Source organism: Pygocentrus nattereri, chromosome 24 (genome assembly GCF_015220715.1).
Source record: "Pygocentrus nattereri isolate fPygNat1 chromosome 24, fPygNat1.pri, whole genome shotgun sequence".
Lineage (NCBI taxonomy): Eukaryota > Metazoa > Chordata > Actinopteri > Characiformes > Serrasalmidae > Pygocentrus > Pygocentrus nattereri.
This window is the reverse complement of record NC_051234.1, coordinates 24,246,126-24,266,170: the sequence shown is the minus strand read 5'-3', so window position 1 is coordinate 24,266,170 and position 20,045 is coordinate 24,246,126. Positions and strand designations below refer to the sequence as shown.

The following is a 20,045-nucleotide window of genomic DNA, read 5'->3' as shown; positions in this document are numbered from 1 at the left end:
AAACCACTCCAGATCATTAACAACAATGAAAAACACAGCTGAGTTCAATCTCAGTGGGCTAGATTTGTTCCACTGTATCCAATAAAGATTAACAATCTAATTGCTGTTAAGCAATCCAGTATAAGCCCTGACCAAGGTGTCATAGCAACACAGAACCCAAAACAGTTTAATATTAGCTTTGTGTTGGACAGTAGAGGTTATATTGTATTCTGCCCAAGCAGTTTGTTAGTCACTGAGGTGAACATTTCCAGTTGATCATTTTCTAAATGCCTAATATGTAGAACAACTGCTTTACCAAGGAGACACAGGTGATGTGTAACAAATCTGGTTCAAATAAGTAACCTGTGTAATAGCTGCCTGACCAATAGACTTTCGTTTAAGATGTTCTGATGTCATCAGTCGCAGGTATTTTCACATCTCTGGTATTTCACTGACTTCTGGAGTATTTTATGCTGTGGTTTTGGAGCCGAATCTCCAGGCCATACCTTGTTGTACGGATCATGTCATCTGCCAAGCAGTTTTTCATCCTCCTCCTTGTAGCTTTGGTCCACGTTGCGGAACAGGAATCTTCTGGAAGGAGGGAAAAGAGTGATGACTGTGTTTGTGGACACCCCGGAATACCAGGCAACCCCGGACATAATGGAATGCCAGGGCGTGACGGCCGGGATGGGGCCAAAGGTGACAAAGGAGATCCAGGTGAGAGAAGAGTGAAACCTGAAAGCTTTAAAAACTCACTGTCAGGTCACCTTTGAACCCAGGCATGAGCTCAGACAGGTACAGAAAAGGAGAATGGCAGTGTTGTCCGTGAGAAAATTCCATCTGATATAATGTCCAAAGAGCGTTATTTGTATCTATTTATAATAGCTACATTAAAATTCTTGATCTTGTCCATTCAATACAACACAAAACACCATAGAACTAAAAAATGTTCATAGCCTGAAATTTCTCTTCTTTCTTTTCAAAGGTGACATTGGAACATGTGGAGCCACAGGGAAGGATGGACCAAAAGGAGACAAAGGAGAACCTGGTCAAATCTCTGATCATTTCTGATCATCACATAACCTTTGTTATTAGGGTTTGAAAAAGTTCATTACAATTGACCTCTTGCAAAATTCCCACCTCCCTTAGTTACTATTGCCACCTCATTTTTCATTCAAAAATAAACTGTCTTTACAAAATGTTTAGGATAGATCTGCCAAATTAACGCAAACAAAAACCAATTGGATGAAACTTTCACTCTTTGGATATTAAAGCGGCAGAATTTCACATCTATTAAACTCCTGAGTCCCGAGATTGGAGATGTTAAAAACAAACAGTTTTGGAACATGTTCTCTGCTGCATACTAAATAACATAAAATGAATTCTATTTTTCTTTGTTTGTTTTCTGGGAAACAATAATGTTCAGTGTGCCATATGGTAGATGTTTGTGCACTATATTTCCAAAAGTATTCACTTACCCATCCAAATCATTGAACTCAGGTGTTTCCATCACTTCCACGGCAACAGGTGTATAAAACCAAGCACCTGGGCATGCAGACTGCTTCTACAAACATTAGTGAAAGAACAGGTCGTTCTCAGGAGCTCAGTGAATTCCAGCATAGTACCGTGATAGGATGCCACCTGTGCAACAAGTCCAGTTGTGAAATTTCCTGACTACTAAATATTCCACAGTCAACTATCAGTGATATTATAGCAAAGTGGAAGAGATTGGGAGCAACAGCAACTCAGCCATGAAGTGGTAGGCCAGGTAAAATGACAGCGTGGGGTCAGCGGATACTGAGGCGCATAGATGATGCAGTGCGTAGATGTTGCCAACTTTCTGCAGAGTCAATCTCTACAGACTTCCAAACTTCATGTGGCCTACAGATTACCTCAAGAATAGAGTAGAGAGCTTCATGGAATGAGTTTCCATGGCTGAGCAGCTGCATCCAAGACTTGCATCACCAAGTGCAATGCAAAGCTTTGAATGCAATGGTGTAAAGCGCCACCACCGGTCTGTGGAGTGGAGACGTGTTCTCTGGAGTGACGAATCACACTTCTCCACCTGGCAATCCAATGAATAAGTCTGGGTTTGGCGGTTGCCAGGAGAACGGTACTTGTCTGACTGCATTGTGCCAAGTGTAAAGTTTGGTTGAGGGGGGATTATGGTGTGGGGCTGTTTTTCATGAGTTGGGCTCGGCTCCTTAGTTCCAGTGAAAGGAACTCTTAATGCTTCAGCAGACCAAGAGATTTTGGACAATTTCATGCTTTCAACTTTAGGGGAAGAGTTTGGGCATGGCCCCTTCCTTTTCCAACATAACTGTGCACCAGTGCACAAAGCAAAGTCCATAAAGACATGGATGAGAGAGTTTGGTGTGGAAGAACTTGACTGGCCTGCACAGAGTCCTGACCTCAACCCGATAGAACACCTTTGAGATGAATTAGAGCGGAGACTGCCAGGCCTTCTCATCCAACATCAGTGTCTGACCTCACAAATGCGCTTCTGGAAGAATGGTCAAAAATTCCCATAAATACTCCTAAACGTTTGTGGAAAGCCTTCACAGAAGAGTTGAAACTGTTATAGCTGGGGTTGACTTCATATTAAACCTTATGGTTTAAGAATGGGATGTCACTCAAGTTTATATGCGTTGAAAGCAGACAACCAAATATGTTTGGAAATATAGTGTACTTAAACACATAAAATCTGAATTTTAAAAAAAAATTATAGATTACGCTGAAGCTTACAATGCAGCTAATACTGAAGCTAACACTGGAGATAACACTGAAGCTAACAAAGGAGATAATGCTGAAGCTAACACTGGAGATAACGCTGAAGCTAACACTGGAGATAATGCTGAAGCTAACACTGGAGATAACGCTGAAGCTAACACTGGAGATAATGCTGAAGCTAACACTGGAGATAACGCTGAAGCTAACACTGGAGATAACGATGAAGCTAACACTGTACCTATACTCTTCACTCTCAGAGGAGCTATGAAGTCTGAAGTGTTTCATAACATTATTTATTATTAATATCAGATGTGGTATTAAAATGAATGCTAGCAAAAACAGCAACTATAATTGAGCTTTTCTTAAACCCAGACTGTTAACTAATAGTTTTACCTCTGTGAGCTTAGTCACAGAACTAGGCTTTCTTTGTATTGAAACGTGTAAAATATCATGTGATTTTGTCTGTTAAAATGTAAAGAATTAGCATTACTGAGTCAGGAGAGAAAAGGCTGAGTCATTTAGATTTAAAAGTCAGAGTTATGACATTTACTAAAATAGTAGATAATTCACTTATATCCTCAGATGATACATTTACCAAGATTTGACTGAGTTCTCTTTAAATATTTTTGTATTTTTACAATTTGCTCTCAATCATCAGATTCATCCACTCATAGAGGTCCAATGCACAACCCAATTTCCTCCAGAGAGGTCGCCAGATCCTCAAAACTGCAGCTTGAAGTACTGGCAATGTCCACTCATAAAATCATACTGTGGTGTAACGTGACATAATCTGTCATAATACAACAGATATCATCATATATCCCAACTCTCTGACATCTAGCATAGCACTGCTGTCAGGAGAAACTTTGTATCTCCATTTTTAATGTTTGTTTTTATTTTCTATCATTTGAAAACACCAGCTGCCTTTTACATTGTGGGAAAGCTTAATAAAAAATGGACCAATAGAAATCCCCCAAAATTACTTGGAATAAAATTAATTAAGTAAATTAACTGTAAAAATGTTTTTCCTCTATCCTGAAATTTAGCATTGTGGAGCGAATGATGTTTTTTTCCAACAGTGATAATAAGGTTAATTAGCACAGACAGTAATTTTGAAGAGTTTCCCTGTACTCAGTAAAAGAACAGAAAACCTGTAATTGATTTTTGACAATCAAAAATCTGACATTTTATAGGCAAAAGTCACTACATTTTGATTGATGATTACGACAAAACAAGAAATCTTTTAAATGCTATGATGAATATTTATTATCATCAGTCAGGGACATAAACTAACAGAGTAAAAAAGTGTCAATTTTGATTTTGGGTTCACTTTAAGCCAATATATTATCTGTTCATTTCTATATATAAGGATATAACTGTCCATGGTAATCAAATATACGCTACAGATGCTACAAATTAAGCTAAAAAAACACTGGAGTCTGACCTTAATCGTAATGTTTCTTTTGTGATTGCAAGCTTTTTAATAGAGATGTGAATGTTGAGTGATATTGCCTGAATGGGAAGACCTTTTGGTGTCTCTGCAGGCGCTCCAGGCATAGATGGAGTTAAAGGACGACGTGGAGAGAATGGAGAGAGGGGCCCACCTGGTAAAATGGGACCCCAAGGCTTCCCAGGGCCACTTGGTCTTAAAGGTTTGAAGGGAGAGATGGGAATGCCGGGGCCTCAGGGTATCAAAGGGGATGTGGGGCCTCTGGGGCCTGAAGGGCCACAGGGAATCATTGGATATAAGGGAGAGAAAGGTGTACAGGGGCCAATAGGACCTCCCGGGAGACCAGGCCCTAAGGGGGATCTTGGCCCTCCAGGTCACAAAGGCAGCATTGGCTACCGTGGCGACAAAGGGTCAAAAGGTGAGATTGGAGAGAAAGGACCTCAAGGAGACATGCCTGAAATACCCAAAAGTGCCTTTTCCGCTGGTCTTACTGCGCAAAGCAAACTACCAGCCAGTAACGTTCCCATCCGCTTCGAGAAAATCATCTACAACCGCCAGAATCACTATGACCCCCAAAGTGGTCGCTTCACCTGTGCCATCACCGGAGCTTATTACTTCACCTACCATATCACTGTTTTCTCCAGAAATGTCAGAGTGGCCCTCATGAAGAACGGCCAGAGTATCATTCACACCATGGACAACTACCAGAACAACGAAGACCAAGCCTCAGGAGGCACCGTGCTTTACCTGCAGGCTGGAGATAAGGTGTGGCTTCAGGTGGTTGGAGAACAGTTTTTCAACGGACTCTATGCAGATGATGATGATGACACAACCTTTTCTGGGTTCCTCCTCTTTGCCGAGTGACAGCATGATCTGTGCTGCAATGAAACCTCGCTTCTGTTTGATGTGTTGATTCTAACAGCTACAGTGAGATTCTTTCAGTTCATATATATCAATTCTTGACTATGTTAGCTTATAAAAATGTTGATCATTAAAATGCATCAAATTTAAAGGCCACAGCATCATTCTATTGGTTCAATGTGCATGTGTACTGTGAGCTGTATTGTGAAACTACATTGCTAGTGTTTATTGTGAATTGAAATGAAATGCTTGATGTGTCGATTAATCGTCACAGCAGATTTAAATTGGATTATATTGCTATGCCATGTGATGCCATTTCTAATCCCTAAGCAAGAGATAATACAAAATAATAGCACTGTTCCCTGAAACATATAATATTATAGTTAGTTCAAGCAGAATTATTTTAGATTTCCTGGCTTAACTCCTTAAAAACCCAGACTTATTATACTATATTATACTAAGCTTATTACTCGGTAACTACAGGGACTTACAGTGTGAATGGTTTGAGTTAGTCTTATGTTATAGAAGTGTGTAATTAAACTGGTGGGCCCATGGCCATGTAAAGGGTTAAAGTGATACTCTGTCCTAAATGAAAAATGTACAGGATGTTTTTATTGCATGATGTGTTTGCATAACGCATACTGGGTATTGATTCACCGATACACTAAAAAGGAGGAAAAATCATAAATTCTGTTAAATGATGAGACTGGGGGGTAAAATGCTGCACTAAAGAATTCTGCATGACATGACAAATCACATATTAAATGCTACTTTTAGACTGAAATGCCCCTTGATTTTTTGTGCCAAATATTTAAAACCATCAATTTCTCATTCTGTTTGTGTATTTATTTATTTTGTCTGTTTATAAACATCAAATTATGTTTAAATATATCTTATAATTCAATACTTTTTATCACGTTTTTGCAACAGAATGACTATCTAAAAGTATTTAATTCATAGTGCATCAAAATCATTAAAGACAAAGTGCACAAAAAGAAAGGTCCATGAATAAAGGATAAAAGAAAGCGCGTGTGCAGATGAAGCTCAGAGTGTGGATTGTCACAGTACAGGTGGAAAAAATATTAACGCCATTGGCTGAGCGCATGTGAAGACAAACTGTTGTCCAATCGTCGCGCAGAAACTCAGATCTTACTTGCCAATCACAACGCGGGAGGCGGGACCCCACTGGCCACACTTCACTGCAACAAGTGCAGCGAAGCTGTCCAATAGCGTCGCGTCTCCCGCTGCTATGGCAGTAGACGGGATACCAACGTCGCCGTTGGAGAAGCAACGAACTTTTCCGTTTCTTTTCTCTGTGAGGAAAACAAAAGACGGCGAAATTTGATAACGTTACTTGTCTTATTTGTTGTTTAATCGATGCTGTGAAGTTTTAACACATAAACAACGCTCTTAGGTGTTTATTCGGCAACTTTTTTCTCAGTCTGTCTCCTTGTGGACTTCAGGACTCCTTGGTCGGTTTCAAAATGTAGGTTCGCTATCACCAGTGTTTGTCCCATCGTGCTGAGATGAACGATTTTCATCTTTTCAACGGACCTTGGACTTTTTTCTGAAGGAAATTTTCGTTCAATGGCAGAAACAGCTGATACAGGAGTGAGAGAAGCCACGCAGTTGGTGTGAAGAGGCTCAATTTATCGGCAAGAAAAGTATGAGAAAGGTACGTTGGGGTTTATTGTTGTGCTTCTGTGCTGCGAACTGGTGAGCGGTTACAGTGATGGACACACCGAGCAGGTGTCAAGCAACGTTAATTTGGACACTTGGACGACGCTAGGGCTTGGAAAGCTAGCTAGCTGGCTAAGGAGAAGAGGAGGAGGAGGAGGAGGAGGAGGAGGGGGTATCTTCCAAGGAGGGGTTGCATTGTGTGCGTTACTACCCCAAAAGCCCCCGTGGTTGTTATAGTGATGGGCTGTCAGACTGCAGGGGCTTATGGGGGCGGGTGAGGTCGCCCATAAGGACGGTTACGTATAAATTACATTTATAACTATACTGCAAAGTTTTTGCTTTGCCACAGAACCTCCCTTGCTTTTGTCCCTTGCTTTTATCTCTTTGATAGGACATTGTAAAACGCTTAATAAGCTTTACATGGCTTAATGTAACCTACTAAACAACAACCTAGGACCACCAAAGCCCTCACTTACTAGCTTACTGGTCATAAGTACTTTCTGCTGCTGAAAGGATGGACTTGTGAGCCAAGTTTTTATCTTTTTAAGCCTCATTAAGCATTTTAGGATGATCTTTGATAAATTCATTATAATACAGATTTTGTTTTTCCAGATCATGTAGCTAGAATTCTGAAATACATGCTACTACCTATTGGACATATAGTGGACTGTTTGGATGTAAAAGCCAAATCATTTTATGACATCTTTCCCTATGTGTGTCATTTGATATTGACCATATCCTCGTTGTGATTGGACTTTGAATTGTTAGGCTGTAATCTGCATCTGGTCAGTGAAGCCTGTGAGGTAAGACACTCCTGCTGCTTCTGAGAAGTTGGTGTCCAAGAACATATGCTTAGAACAAAATCTATAAAATTCAGATTAATGAGCGCAGTGTTTAGTTGCTGTGGCCCTCACTTTGGATCCTTCCAAAAACAGTTGCGCCTCCTGCCTCAGATTGGCACATGGCTAATGGGATGACCTCCCCCATACTTAAGAGAAGGGGGCTGCTTTATCCACAGACAGTTGCACTGAGGAATTTTATTTCTTACTCACTTACTTGTGCCTCCTTAGTCCAGACAGCCATAACTTAAGGCTGGCCTTTTTTCACCCACTCACTACTGAACCGCCCTATTACCACACACATCCACATTCCTGTAGCTGTAGATGGCATTTGAAGGTGAAAGTTTGCATGCACTATTCTTATTTCACATTCTGCATTTGGCTCCAAGAGACCTGTAATCATATGGTTCAATAATAACACTTGGATCTGGCTGTATATATATATGACTACAGTTAGTAATCCTCAAGATCCAGTTTTACAGTTTCTAGAAGTGTGTTGTTATCTACCTGTTGTACTTGCACTGTGTGTTCATACAGCCCTTCTGAATAATGAATGCTGCCACTTTTCACTCATACATCTTCTAATTAGTCAATGCAGCCACTTTTACTGGGGAATTGCACAGGTATTTCACAGTTTCTGCATAATTAGACTGTTAAGATGTAAACAAAGCCATTCGGAGTGGTTTAATGTGAAATAAGCTGTTGCAGAGGAAATTAACAGTTCAAATTTTTCCCAAAGGTGTTGACTGGAACCAGATGAGATTCTGAGATTTTAAAGCTTCTGAAGGCTCACAGAGTGTATTTATCCATCCATCCATCCCATCCATTTTCCAAGTCGCTTCTCTGTCAAGGTTGTGGGGGGTGCTGGAGCCTATCCCAGCACTGCATTTACATATGCCATATTTACATGATACCACAGACCTTCCGATTATTGTATGATAGTTTTATGATACAGTTTGGCTGGTTTTTTTTATTACTTTAATGGCAGAGTGGTGCATGCAGGGGTTGGAGTGGCATTTATGATCCAGAACTAATCATCCAACATCAGTACTTGACCTTACTAATGCTTTTGAATGTGAATGTGGTGGATTCCTCACAGCAGTGTCCCAACATCTAGTAGAAAGCCTTCCCAGAGGAGTAGAGGCTGTTACTGCATCAAAGGAGGGACAAACTCCCTACTAATGCCCTTAAGAAATGTTGTAGGAGCAAGTGTCTACAAATTTTTCTGATCTAACTTAACTGATCTAACACTCCTCTGTTAGCAGTATTTTAGGTACTTCCCTCAGTCCTTTGTCATCGAATGTGTTCAGAGAGGTTATGTTTCTAGTTGGGCCAGGAGAAGACCACCCTGGTTCAATGTGTATGTAAGTGAATGCCTGAGTCAATGGTAGTGTTACTAAGCTTCCCACGCCTGCAGCAGGGTGTGTTCCATTCTTAAATCGGGTTTTCCATTTCACCTGACAAAAAAAGAGGATCTGGGTCATAACATGGTATGTAGTGGCCCTTCTGCTGCACGTCAGCCTAGAATGAGCTGCCTGTTCCCCTCCGCGCACTCGGGTTTGTGTTGTGCAGATGTATGAATGGAAGTGCAGACTCTTATTAAAGTCCACGTAATCAGATTAGGTCTGGGAGCACTGCACATGTTCCCTTGTGGGTCAGAGTTTAACAGCGTGCTCTTCAGCCTGCTGGGTTTCCTTTAATGTGAACACACAGGAACTTTTAAATTTCTGGAAACCGGTGGAGAAACTGCACCACGGTGGGTTAAGATATTTACTTAAGCATTTATCTCAGCTTTGCCTTTCACTTCTTTTATGTCTTAAAGGAATGCTCCAGCATTTTTCAATGTAATCTCTGTCTACTTTATCTGTAGTGTATGGTTGATTAACACAGGCAATAGTTTTGACACCCTGCACTGTACAGAAAGCTCACTGAAGCAAATCACACTTATAATACAAACAAAATCGCACGTGCTGAAGCTACAGGTGTGGCAGATGATTAGGCTAAAAAAAATGCTTGCGGGTGCGGGTTGTTCAGGTCCTTTCACTATTGTACTTTTCATTATTGTCTCATTCTAGTTCAACTTGAAGGCAGCATAGAATGCATCTTTTCTCACTGATGTGGCCGGCTGGAGGGACTGGCTCATCTAGAAAGATAACTAGAGCTGGTATGGTGGCTTATTGTTATGACGTCTACATAATTGGATAGTGTAACACAGAGTCTGTGTGTTTTCTCTCAAAAAGGCATTATTCCTATTGGCCTTCATTTTATGATGCTGATTAAGTTATACTTTGCCATATGCCATTTAATTGGAGGTCAGAGGTGTTCTGTGTAGCATTTACATAATACTTTGTGTTTGGTATGTGGTTGGCATAGTGTAGTGGGTAAGACCTCTGCCTTCTACGCTGTAGACTGGGATTCAATCCCCGCCTGGGTATCCGCCCTACACTATACTAGTAAGAGTCCTTGGGCAAGACTCCTAACACTGCCTTGGCCTACCTGTGTAAATTGATTAAATTGTAAGTCGCTCTGGATAAGAGCATCTGCCGAAGGCTGTAAAATGTAAATCACTTTATTGCATGGATCTGTGCAGAAGAATACCTCTCCTACTGGAGTGAGGCCTGGATGATGAAGAATGTGTTGTAAAGATATGCACAGGCCTCATGTTTGTGTATGTAGGTAGGGCCGTAAGATTAATATTTTACTTTAGTACATTTTAATTTGTGTCTCATACCTGAATCACAAAAGGCTGCAGTGATAAAACTCCAGCGTAATAAAAATGTACATGTAGTGCCCATCATAGGGGAGCGTGGGCACAACTTCTTGTTTTTTGCTAATTCATTTTAAAAGCATTCAAGTTAGTAGGCCTGTAAAAGGTATTACACAGTCTCGTAATCACAGTTATTTGAGATGATGGGATTTTCAGTTAGTTCAGTTAGTTTCAAGCTAATTTTCACTAATTTTCCACAGCTGAAACAAGCAAAATGTGACTTGGGTGCCCTGGGTTGACAGTTTAACATGTTTTTAGCGTTAATGCTGTCTTTTTATTTTGTTTACATTTTTACTCTCAATAACAAAAGCTTATTTGACAAATGATATCTGAAGATCTGTGTGTGTGTTTGTGTTTGTGAGTGTGTGTGTGTGTGTGTGTGTGTGTGTGTGTGTGTGTGTGTGTGTGTGTGTGTGTGTGTGTGTGTGTGCGCGCAACAATGATAGTACAACCATGGTTAGCTGGTCCTGCTATGTAAACATAGTTAGGATGCAAGATGACTATTTGCCTGTTTTACTACTTTAGATTTGTATTTTACATGCAAAGGACAAAAAAAGAAAATTATATATTTAATTGCAATTATTTTTATGCCAATTAATTGTTTGCACAATTAATTGATTGTGACAGCCCAATGAGCAAGATTAATATCTTAAGAATCAACCTGCACGTCCCTGCTGCAAATGAAAATGTACCCTTTGTTTCCTGAATTTACATTTTGTGAATAATTCAGCCAAAATCAGGGTGAGTGCAAATAATCCAATTAACTAGGCCTATGACGGTTGTTACATATTCACCCAATTACAGTTACTTGAGATGATCACCAGTTTTGCAGTTATTAAGCTGACTGCAGTCATTTCCCACCCTTATTTTATTTCACAATCTTGTTATGCTGCATCAAACAACATGTGAAGTGGGTGTGTTGGGTTGAGGTAAATAAATGTAAATGAAAGAAAGAAGCAAATGCATTAATTGAGACATCATGGGGCTCATGAAAAACAACTGGGTGCTCTAATTAGAGGGCAAGGCTGAGTAATATTTTCTTTTAGTTAGTTGTGTAGCTAATTCTAACATTTTTAGTATATATGCTGACAGAATGACTATTTCTTGGCTTGTAACTTTGCATAACTCTATACATAAATGTGGACATTTGTGTGCACTCAGTACTGATTTGACAGTAGAGCCAGTATTAGCTACTAAGTAAACATGGCTAGTAAATAAGGTGGCTAATCAGCCAATTTGGCCATTTATGTCTTGTATTTTAATTACTGTAAACAGTGAACAAGAAAAGACAATTAATTTGTTAATCGCAGTTATTTATGTGACAGTTAATCATAAGCTAAAACTTTGTGCTCGTGACAGCTCTACAGTTAACCTCATCTACGGTGTAAGTGTTATAACAGTCTCTAAAAAGTCTGGTAAATCAATCTAAAGTGCAATTAATTCAGTACAGCTTTTTGTTGCTTGACCTAGAAAAGCGTTCTAACCTAATAAATAAAAATATGTACATCAGGATAAATATGGCCAAAGAATAGGGACTGGCTAAATGTGGTAAATATATTTTTGACCATAAAGTAGGAAAGCATGATAAAATTTAGAATATATTGTATTAACATTACATCTGTAGTACATTTTTTATTGAATCTGTGCAGAAAATTGCTGTGTTAAAACCAACCCCACGATGTAGAGGCTGTGCTTTAGCCTGGCTAAGCCTGCTTTTAAAAATTGTGCACATTTCAGGCACCATTAGGAGGAATAAAATAAAAAGTACTTGAGTTTGCTGAGGTAAAGCGTTTCTCCTTTTCTTCCCACTAACTTTTACACAGAGCGTAGATTTCTTTGAGATCCAAATGATGATTAAGAAGAGGGGGTGCAGCAACTTGATGAACTCACAGTGCTTCTAGTAAAGACAAGCACGACTCCTTAAATGTTCGTTTTCAAACCCTTAACATGCACAGAACGGATTTAAAAGTCAAATATATAATAAAGAACCACTGATTGATAAGACAGATATGAATAAATAGAAAAGAACAGAAGTGATGATTAAAACAATTTTATAATATGCTGCAAATATGTAAATAATACCACGAGGTTGACTTTACATCGTGAAAACGATACAATATATCAACACTAATGTTGTGTTTTTGATGTTGTGTAACTGTCAAGTTGCATGAAAATGATTGCGTGCAACTCGTAGCATAAAGCTAGTTGCATAAAAGTTTTACTGTGTAAAGCCAGCCTTAAGATGAAAACAGTGACTTTTATGGCTCAGAAGGTATATCCTGAGCGATATCTGTCCAATAGATGTTAAGATGAGCAAAATGACATTGCTACAGGAATACGATAAGATTAAGACCAAAATATGTTCTATTTAAACCTGGTTAACTGCATTTAAAATCCATGTAACATTTTCCCTGTGTTAGCTTATGACCCCACCACTTTTGAGGCCTTTGGAATAGGCTGATTTGGGAGAAGGCTGGCAGAGGCTTTCAAATTAATCTGACAAGGAATTTTGAGACATTTTCAGTCTGTGCAAGTTATGTAATGTTATGTCATTATAATTACAGTGCTGTGTCCAGTATGTTGTGATGTAACTGAAGCGCAGTTTATTTGTCTGCATCGTGTATGCATTAGCCCTGATGTGTCCCCCTAAGTATGTGTGTGTAGCCCTCCTCTCTGGGAGTTTAATCTGAGCCAGGCTCCAGCTGGTAGCCGTGCGGGGGAGCTCTCTCTGAGCTCTTAATTAACTTCTCTACTGCGTTTATCATGTGAGTGTGGAGCCAAGGAAACCAAAGAGAAAGAGAGAGGTAGTGCATTAAGCTTCAGGAAAGTGCCAGCCCATGTTGGCTGATCTAGGAGGTTCTTGGGAGTAAACTTAATTGCATTCTTTCAAAGCAGTAGTCAAACAAAGGGTCAGATGTCAGTTCCTTCCTTGTAGCTCGTTATAACAAGATGCTGCAGGGCGTAGGCATATCAGCTTGTGTCCTGATGTCTGTGTAACTAAATGTGAGCAAAAGCCCCAATCAGTTTATAATGTGAGAGTAATGGTGATTTGGTTTGGAATATTTTGGCTTTTGTCCAAGAAAATCTCTTGAATGTATTATGGCAAAGAGAGCCAAGGTCAGGTAATAGGCATGCACTCATCTCAATGTCAACCCTGGAAATCTGGTGAATTGAGGGGATCAGTTTAACGATGCCGGTCGATGTGTGTTTCCTTTTTCCACTAGTGGGGGTACGCAAGGGGATGGAGCGAGGGAGTTAAAGCAGATCAGCCTCTTTAGTCGGACCCCACCCCCCCTCCTCTCAAAGTCCCGTTCTCACAGTATAAATCTGCAGAAAACCAGGCAATTTGTTGCATTAATCACAATGGATTAGCGCTTTTTTATTGCTTAGTCATGCTCACAAAAACCTTTCATCAAAGTCGACTCTGCGCCAGCCTTTGACTTCCACACCCTTAGATGGGGGCCCTTCTTTCACAGAATTAAACTACATGGTCTACAACACTTAGACTAGAAGAAGCTTTACAGAAACTACTGACTCATGACGATACTTAGACTGCCTTTAGTTTGCTAAGCGTACTATCCTACACTATCATACACTACCCTCTTTTAAAGCCTGTTTGTGTTCCATTGATTTTTCATTCATACCAGAAAAGGGCAGTATTTAAACATAAATGCACAGGCATGATGGTTACACACACAGTATGACCTATAAACAACCTGTTTCAGGTTTCAGGAAAGCACAGTTCAGTCCATTTACTTGTTTAAGTGACTTCTTGTTTAAGTAGTCAACAATGAGCTGAAAAGAGGGAACTGTATATCAGTAGTGCTCACCTAATTATTTGATGGTGCTAAATGGCTTTAGCATGCAGTATTATTGAGTTATCATGGTTTGGTTTTGCAGATTCTAAGTAATGATGTCATGATTTGGTAATGATGTCATATTTAATTATTGTCACATGCCCATTATTGAACTTCTGATATTCATGCTTAAGTGTAGGTCTTTGTCAATAAACCTGTGTCTTTATTTGGCTGTGCAGGAAACTGAGTGCAAACTGCAAAAGAAATGAGAAATCTTCTGTGTAAATTCTAGTCTTGCAATCAGGTCCATGTTGTAATTACTGGCTTTCGTATCTGCTTGTTTTTCAGGCAGCTCTGTCAGATGGAGCTTCGTCTCTTGGCGAAGCCTCTCTGTGTTACCCATCATGTGGCTGTCATGACATTGACCCTGAAGCCCCAGGGAGGCCTATCTGCAGTTCTTTTAATGGGGAGAAGCTGATGAATCCAGTTACTAGCTGTGGAGCCCAGGTGAAGCCTGTCCTCTCTGAGGGATCCTGTGAAAAACATGGACTCAACGGACTGAAGCCCCAGACCTGGTCCAGCTCTGTGATCACTGATGGACAGACTAAGTCATGCCCAACCAGAATTGTGCGAATTTTTTCCTCCCAGCGCAAGTGCGGCATGATAGGCCCTGAGCAGACTTCACTTCGAGGCCCAAGCAATGGCCCGCAGGCTTGGCCTGGCCTCTCCGGTCTCCGGGTCATGGGCTCCTTCAAGAAGCTGCGCTCCTCTGTGCTCCAAGGCATTCAGAACAGGGGCAGTGCAATGGGAGCCAGCCAAGACAAAGACTTCTCCTCCATAACCAGTGAGCATGGCAGTGGTTTCTTGGTAACCAAACGAGATCCTGGTCAGGTTGTTGGAGGCAGTCAGAGCATTTCTAAGGAGATACCCACAGTGACCAATGGAGAATCGATAGCTGGACGGAAAGTTTCAGACGAGGAGGATGATTATGAGGAGGATGGTGGAGGTCCGAAGAGGAACTCTCATTTCTCAATGAGTATACGCAGGGCCTATGGAGCAGGACGTATCTCCTTGTTGGACAATGGAGCAAGGAAGCCAGATAGTCTCACCGTTCAAGAACCTGCTTCTCAATGCCGTCCTTGTAGCTCTGTGGAACTCATTGGGCCTGATGTGATTCTCGACTCTGAAGAGAATGTCAAGGCTTTGAGCAGACTAAGCAAAAGTGCTGACAACTTGCATATTTTCAAAAGCCCTTTCAAACGTAAAGCCCCCTCAGCTCAGCCCCAGTGTCCCAAAGCTTTTGGCACCCTAAATATCCAGAGAGCAGCTAGCGCATCTTCCGTAGACATGCAGGAACGTGGAGCAGGCCAGCGGAAAAATCCCATGGGAGTGCGGGGACAAATGCTAAAACTTGTCGGCAGTTTAACAGATATTTCGGCCAATCACAAGGCAAGTCCTTGTCCCAGCCCCAAGGCCACATTGTCAGCTCTCAGCCAGCTCCATGACAGCTACTCCCGTAGGACCCCTTGTGTACTCCCTAGTGAGCGCCAGCGCAGGCCTGCACCAGTGAACATCCGGGCCTCCGACAGGCAGAAAATACAGGCTGATATTCATAGATTCATAGATACCCCGGCCCTAAACCCCACCCCCTCAGTACCCATCCTCTTTAGCTCGTCTCACAACGAGGCAGTTGAGCATTCCAGCCCCAAAGCACAGTTCTCTGGTTCCCATAAGCAGCTCCAATCGACTTCACCAGGGTCACCTTTGCATATTCTTCTTAGTCCTGTCACAGGGAATTGTGGGACTGAGGAGGAGCAACAGTATGTGAAAACTGAGCACTGCATGAGCCCCAGTCAGGAACAGACACAGAACAGCATTAAAGTAAACTTAGAGGTAAGGCAAGCGGTATATACAGTATTAATGTGTTTCAGTTTAGTGCGAGTCTGTATGTATTATGTGTCAGGCAGCATATTCATTTAAGTGCTTGCTTATAGATTTATCTATAAAATAACTGATAAGCTGCCAAGCTGAATTAGACAACATGCCATGCTTCTCTCAGTACAAGAAATCCAGATAAATTGACATCCAGAATTATTTCAGAGTAATATTTAAGCAAGAATTTGCCTGCTGCTTGATTGAGATCTTGTCTCCTATGTTCTCACGCTTTGAAGACAGGTGAATGTGTGCTGATTTTGTGTATGATGTGTAAAAATTAGGGATCAGTCTACATTTATTTATTTCCAGTCAAAGCGGCCATTAATTACAAGTTATAATTTTTTTGGGAGATATTTCTGAGAGGATTAGCAATAAGATAATCCACTTGGATAAAGAAAGAGAAAAAGTGCTTTTTAAATTTTTTTAAAGTTATATAAAAAATACAGACAAATATTTTACTATCATACAAGAGCTGGTAGACCACCAAACTGTCAAAAAATCAAGCTCCACTGTTCAGATCTAAAAAAAACCAAAAAAAACATTCAGGTGTATTTGTCCATCCATCCACTGTGACAAAACAACACAATGCTGTGAGTCTGAAAGGATGTGTAGCTGTTAAGAAGCCCTCACTGAGAAAAGTAAATGGACAAATAAAGAAAAAATATTACAAATTAATGAAACACATTTCTGGTTTTCTCAGATAAAAAGACTGACCACCCAGTGGACCCAGAGTCCAGACCTCCAATTCGTTGAATGTGTTTGAATGGTGAGAAGCAGAAAATGCAACAGATTTCTTATTTTTTTTGTAAAATTGAAAGTAAGTCCCCTAAAAAGAATACGATCTACAGTAAAGGCAAATATTGGACACACTAAATACCGTTTACTGTTGAGACTGTATTTGAATTGTATTTTCCTCTAAAAGGTAGCAACTTATGCTTGGCTATTTTGACTGGAAATTAAATAAATCAAAGGGTAGTCTTTGTAGAGACTGTACTGAAGATCTATGGCATACTGTTTGCAGGCTGGCAGGTATCCTCCCCATTCAAAGAGCACCTTTCTTTCCAGGTTCTGCTCTCCACCCAAACCATAATATAATACTTGAAAAGGCAAAGATAATAATAGTATAATATAATATCTATGTTAACAGTGTTGCTAACGTCACTGACTTTTAGACCATCTCTAATGAACAGTTAAATTGTTTTAAACACCTATTCATGAGGGAAAAAATGAATGGTATGTAGTTGAACACAGATACCGTGTATTTATGTGCAGTCAGGTTAATATGTCAAATGTCTTAATTCATTCAGCGGTTATTGCCAAGACTGCTTGCTCTTTTTTCTTCTTGACATGTTTATATCTTAAAGTACAACATACTGAAGAGGTTGACCCATGTAAGCTAAGGTGATGAAACTGGTGACTAGATTCGAGGTCACTGATTACATGGTGTCAGTTGGGTGACATTGACCTTTGTCTTCAGAAGTGATAAGTGGCAGTGGAGACTGACTGTATTGAGTGAAGTATATGGATTGATTAGAGCTGACGTCAGATACAGGTTATTGAACTGAGCCCTGTACTTGCCACTGTAACCTCACCTTTTGGCTGAACAAGCCTATTTCTGATGCCAAGATATTGGTGTGGTTTACATGGCCTTAGAATGAGCAGTATAATCCATTAAGCCACATTGATTGGCTGAGAGTTCTTTCTATCAAGCTTTCTCTCAGCTCATTGGGCGAGAGAAATTATTCAGTGGAAGTTCTTATGGCTGTAAACGCTTGAAGGGCTGTAACATGGGTGGCTCAGCTGTGTTGCTTCTGTGGGGTTAATGATTAGTTGATGTTCATGATTAGTAAGGTTGCCTAAGCACAGCTTCCAGACCTGAGACTGGACATTTATCAGCCCAGGCTTCCCTCCCCTAGGCTCCAGCCCAGGGGTCAAAGTCCAGTAAGCGCACTAGACCAGTGCAGGCATAGCGGAGATCACGGGAGCCTGCACGGTTATCTGTTCCTATGCCTTAGAGAGAGCCTCTGAGGACATTGTGAACTCTTCTGTTTGTTCGTGTTTAGAAGTGTATGTGTTCATGTGTGCATGTCACCATGGTGCTGATTCACTGTGTGCCGTTTCAGTGTATATGGAAGACTCCAGAAAGAGATGCTGAAAATCTAGAGGTAAGCAACCTTTCTTTTTTTTCTTTGTCCACATCACTTGTAGAGTGGACTCTAGACGTTCTCTTGAGCAGAACATTATCACAAGAGCACACAAATCAGTACAGTTGAGCCATCAGAATTGGACAAGACAACATGGATAGATTTTTTTTTTTTTGCTCTCTTTACATTGTATTTCACAGCCTCTATAACAAGAAATTATATTTTTCTTAAACAAAAGCATTGTCTTTCCTGAAACTGTAAACTGAAAATGAAAAGGCTTCCTTGTACAATCAATGAGTGAAAAAAGCCCACCTTTATAACTGGTCTCGTGCTGACTCATGAATGTACAAACAAACAGCTCATTACGTTTCTAAAGCTACTAATGACCGTCTAGTGCAAACATTGGACTTGATTTGATTCACTGCTAATCCAGTGAGACATTTGCTGCTCATAACGAATTCAAACTTTTGTTTGGCCTGTAAGTCACCCATACAAATATATTTGAAATAAAAACTTCATCACAAACTGTTAAGCTCTGGATTAATTACATTTCTCACTAATCATCACAATCAAATTTGCATTTGCTTTGTATTATTCTCTGAATTCTTGTATTTACAAGCTTTCATCTCAGTATTACGTCACAATTAAAGTATCATAGCCTTGGGGTGATATTTTTTTTTTGTTTTTTGCTGCGAGTTGCCCTGTAAAGCCTGAAATATTACTGTAAAAGTCGGAAGTGTTGGGTCAGATTTCATGGGAATTTTTCAGACCACATCATACATCCTTACTCAGTAACGTCACATGCACAGGCTAAAGTGGTGAAGGTATGATGACAATAGTACAAAACTCACTCACATCTTTGGAAGACACATCTTTTGCCAAGTTTTGAGTTCTCTTTCAATGCTCTTTAAATGCGCTTGCAGTCATCAGATTCATCTGCTTTGGAAATCCGAGCACAACCATCCATCCATCCATCCATCCATCATCTTCCGCTTCTCCGGGGTTCGGGTCGCGGGGGCAGCATCCTGAGCAATGAAGCCCAGACCTCCCTTTCCCCAGCCACTTCCACTAGCTCCCTGGGAGGGATTCCGAGGCGCTCCCAGGCCAGCTGGGCGATATAGTCACGCCAGCGTGTCCTGGGTCTTCCCCGGGGTCTCCTCCCGGGTGGACTTGCCTGTGACACCTCCCAAGGGAGGCGTCCAGGAGGCATCCTAACAAGATGCCCGAACCACCTCAACTGGCTCCTCTCGACGTGAAGAAGCAGCGGCTCTACTCCGAGTCCCTCCCGGATGACCGAACTTCTCACCCTATCTCTAAGGGAGAGTCCAGCCACCCTGCGGAGGAAACTCATTTCAGCCGCTTGTATTCGCGATCTCGTTCTTTCGGTCATTACCCAAAGCTCATGACCATAGGTGAGGGTGGGAACATAGATCGACCAGTAAATCGAGAGCCTTGCCTTATGGCTCAGCTCTTTCTTTACCACAACAGACCGGTAAAGAGCCCGCATCACTGCTGACCCAGCACCAATCCGCCTGTCAATCTCCTGCTCCCTTGTACCATCACTCGTGAACAAGACCCCAAGATACTTAAACTCCTCCACTTGAGGCAAGAGCTCATCCCCGACCCAGAGAGGGCTCTCCACCCTTTCCCGCGTGAGAACCATGGCCTCGGATTTGGAGGTACTGATCCTCATCCCGGCCGCTTCACACTCGGCTGCAAACCGATCCAGTGAAAGCTGAAGTTCACGGCCTGATGTCCCCAATAGGACCACATCATCTGCAAACAGCAGCGATGTGACCCTGAGGTCACCAAACCGGACACCCTCCATCCCTTGACTGCGCCTAGAAATTCTATCCATAAAAA

General features: G+C 41.1%; 2 protein-coding genes across 2 annotated transcripts in view; both read left to right on the top strand.

The window, feature by feature from the left end:
- Positions 1 to 389: 389 nt before the first annotated feature.
- c1qtnf9 (C1q and TNF related 9) lies at positions 390 to 5,804 on the top strand. The gene is made up of 3 exons (XM_017722130.1): positions 390 to 696; positions 965 to 1,027; positions 4,254 to 5,804. Exons 1-3 carry the CDS (start codon positions 450 to 452, stop codon positions 5,021 to 5,023), a joined length of 1,080 nt encoding a protein of 359 aa, XP_017577619.1. The 5' UTR covers positions 390 to 449; the 3' UTR covers positions 5,024 to 5,804.
- A 462-nt stretch (positions 5,805 to 6,266) lies between these two features.
- Positions 6,267 to 20,045, top strand: part of spata13 (spermatogenesis associated 13) — a 30,749-nt gene continuing 16,970 nt past the window's right edge. Inside the window, exons 1-4 of the mRNA XM_017722132.2 lie at positions 6,267 to 6,506; positions 6,615 to 6,695; positions 14,452 to 15,996; positions 18,162 to 18,203. Of these exons, the coding sequence (XP_017577621.1) occupies positions 6,687 to 6,695; positions 14,452 to 15,996; positions 18,162 to 18,203 (1,596 nt within the window). The 5' untranslated portion in view covers positions 6,267 to 6,506; positions 6,615 to 6,686. The remainder of the gene's footprint in view (positions 6,507 to 6,614; positions 6,696 to 14,451; positions 15,997 to 18,161; positions 18,204 to 20,045) is intronic.

Bases quoted from the DNA above. Each gene is read 5' to 3' on its own strand.
- c1qtnf9 (XM_017722130.1), top strand. From the start codon at position 450: ATGCTGTGGTTTTGGAGCCGAATCTCCAGGCCATACCTTGTTGTACGG. The intron at 697-964 runs GTGAGAGAAGAG...TTCTTTTCAAAG, and splicing joins AGGTGACAAAGGAGATCCAG to GTGACATTGGAACATGTGGA. The intron at 1,028-4,253 runs GTCAAATCTCTG...GTGTCTCTGCAG, and splicing joins AGGAGACAAAGGAGAACCTG to GCGCTCCAGGCATAGATGGA.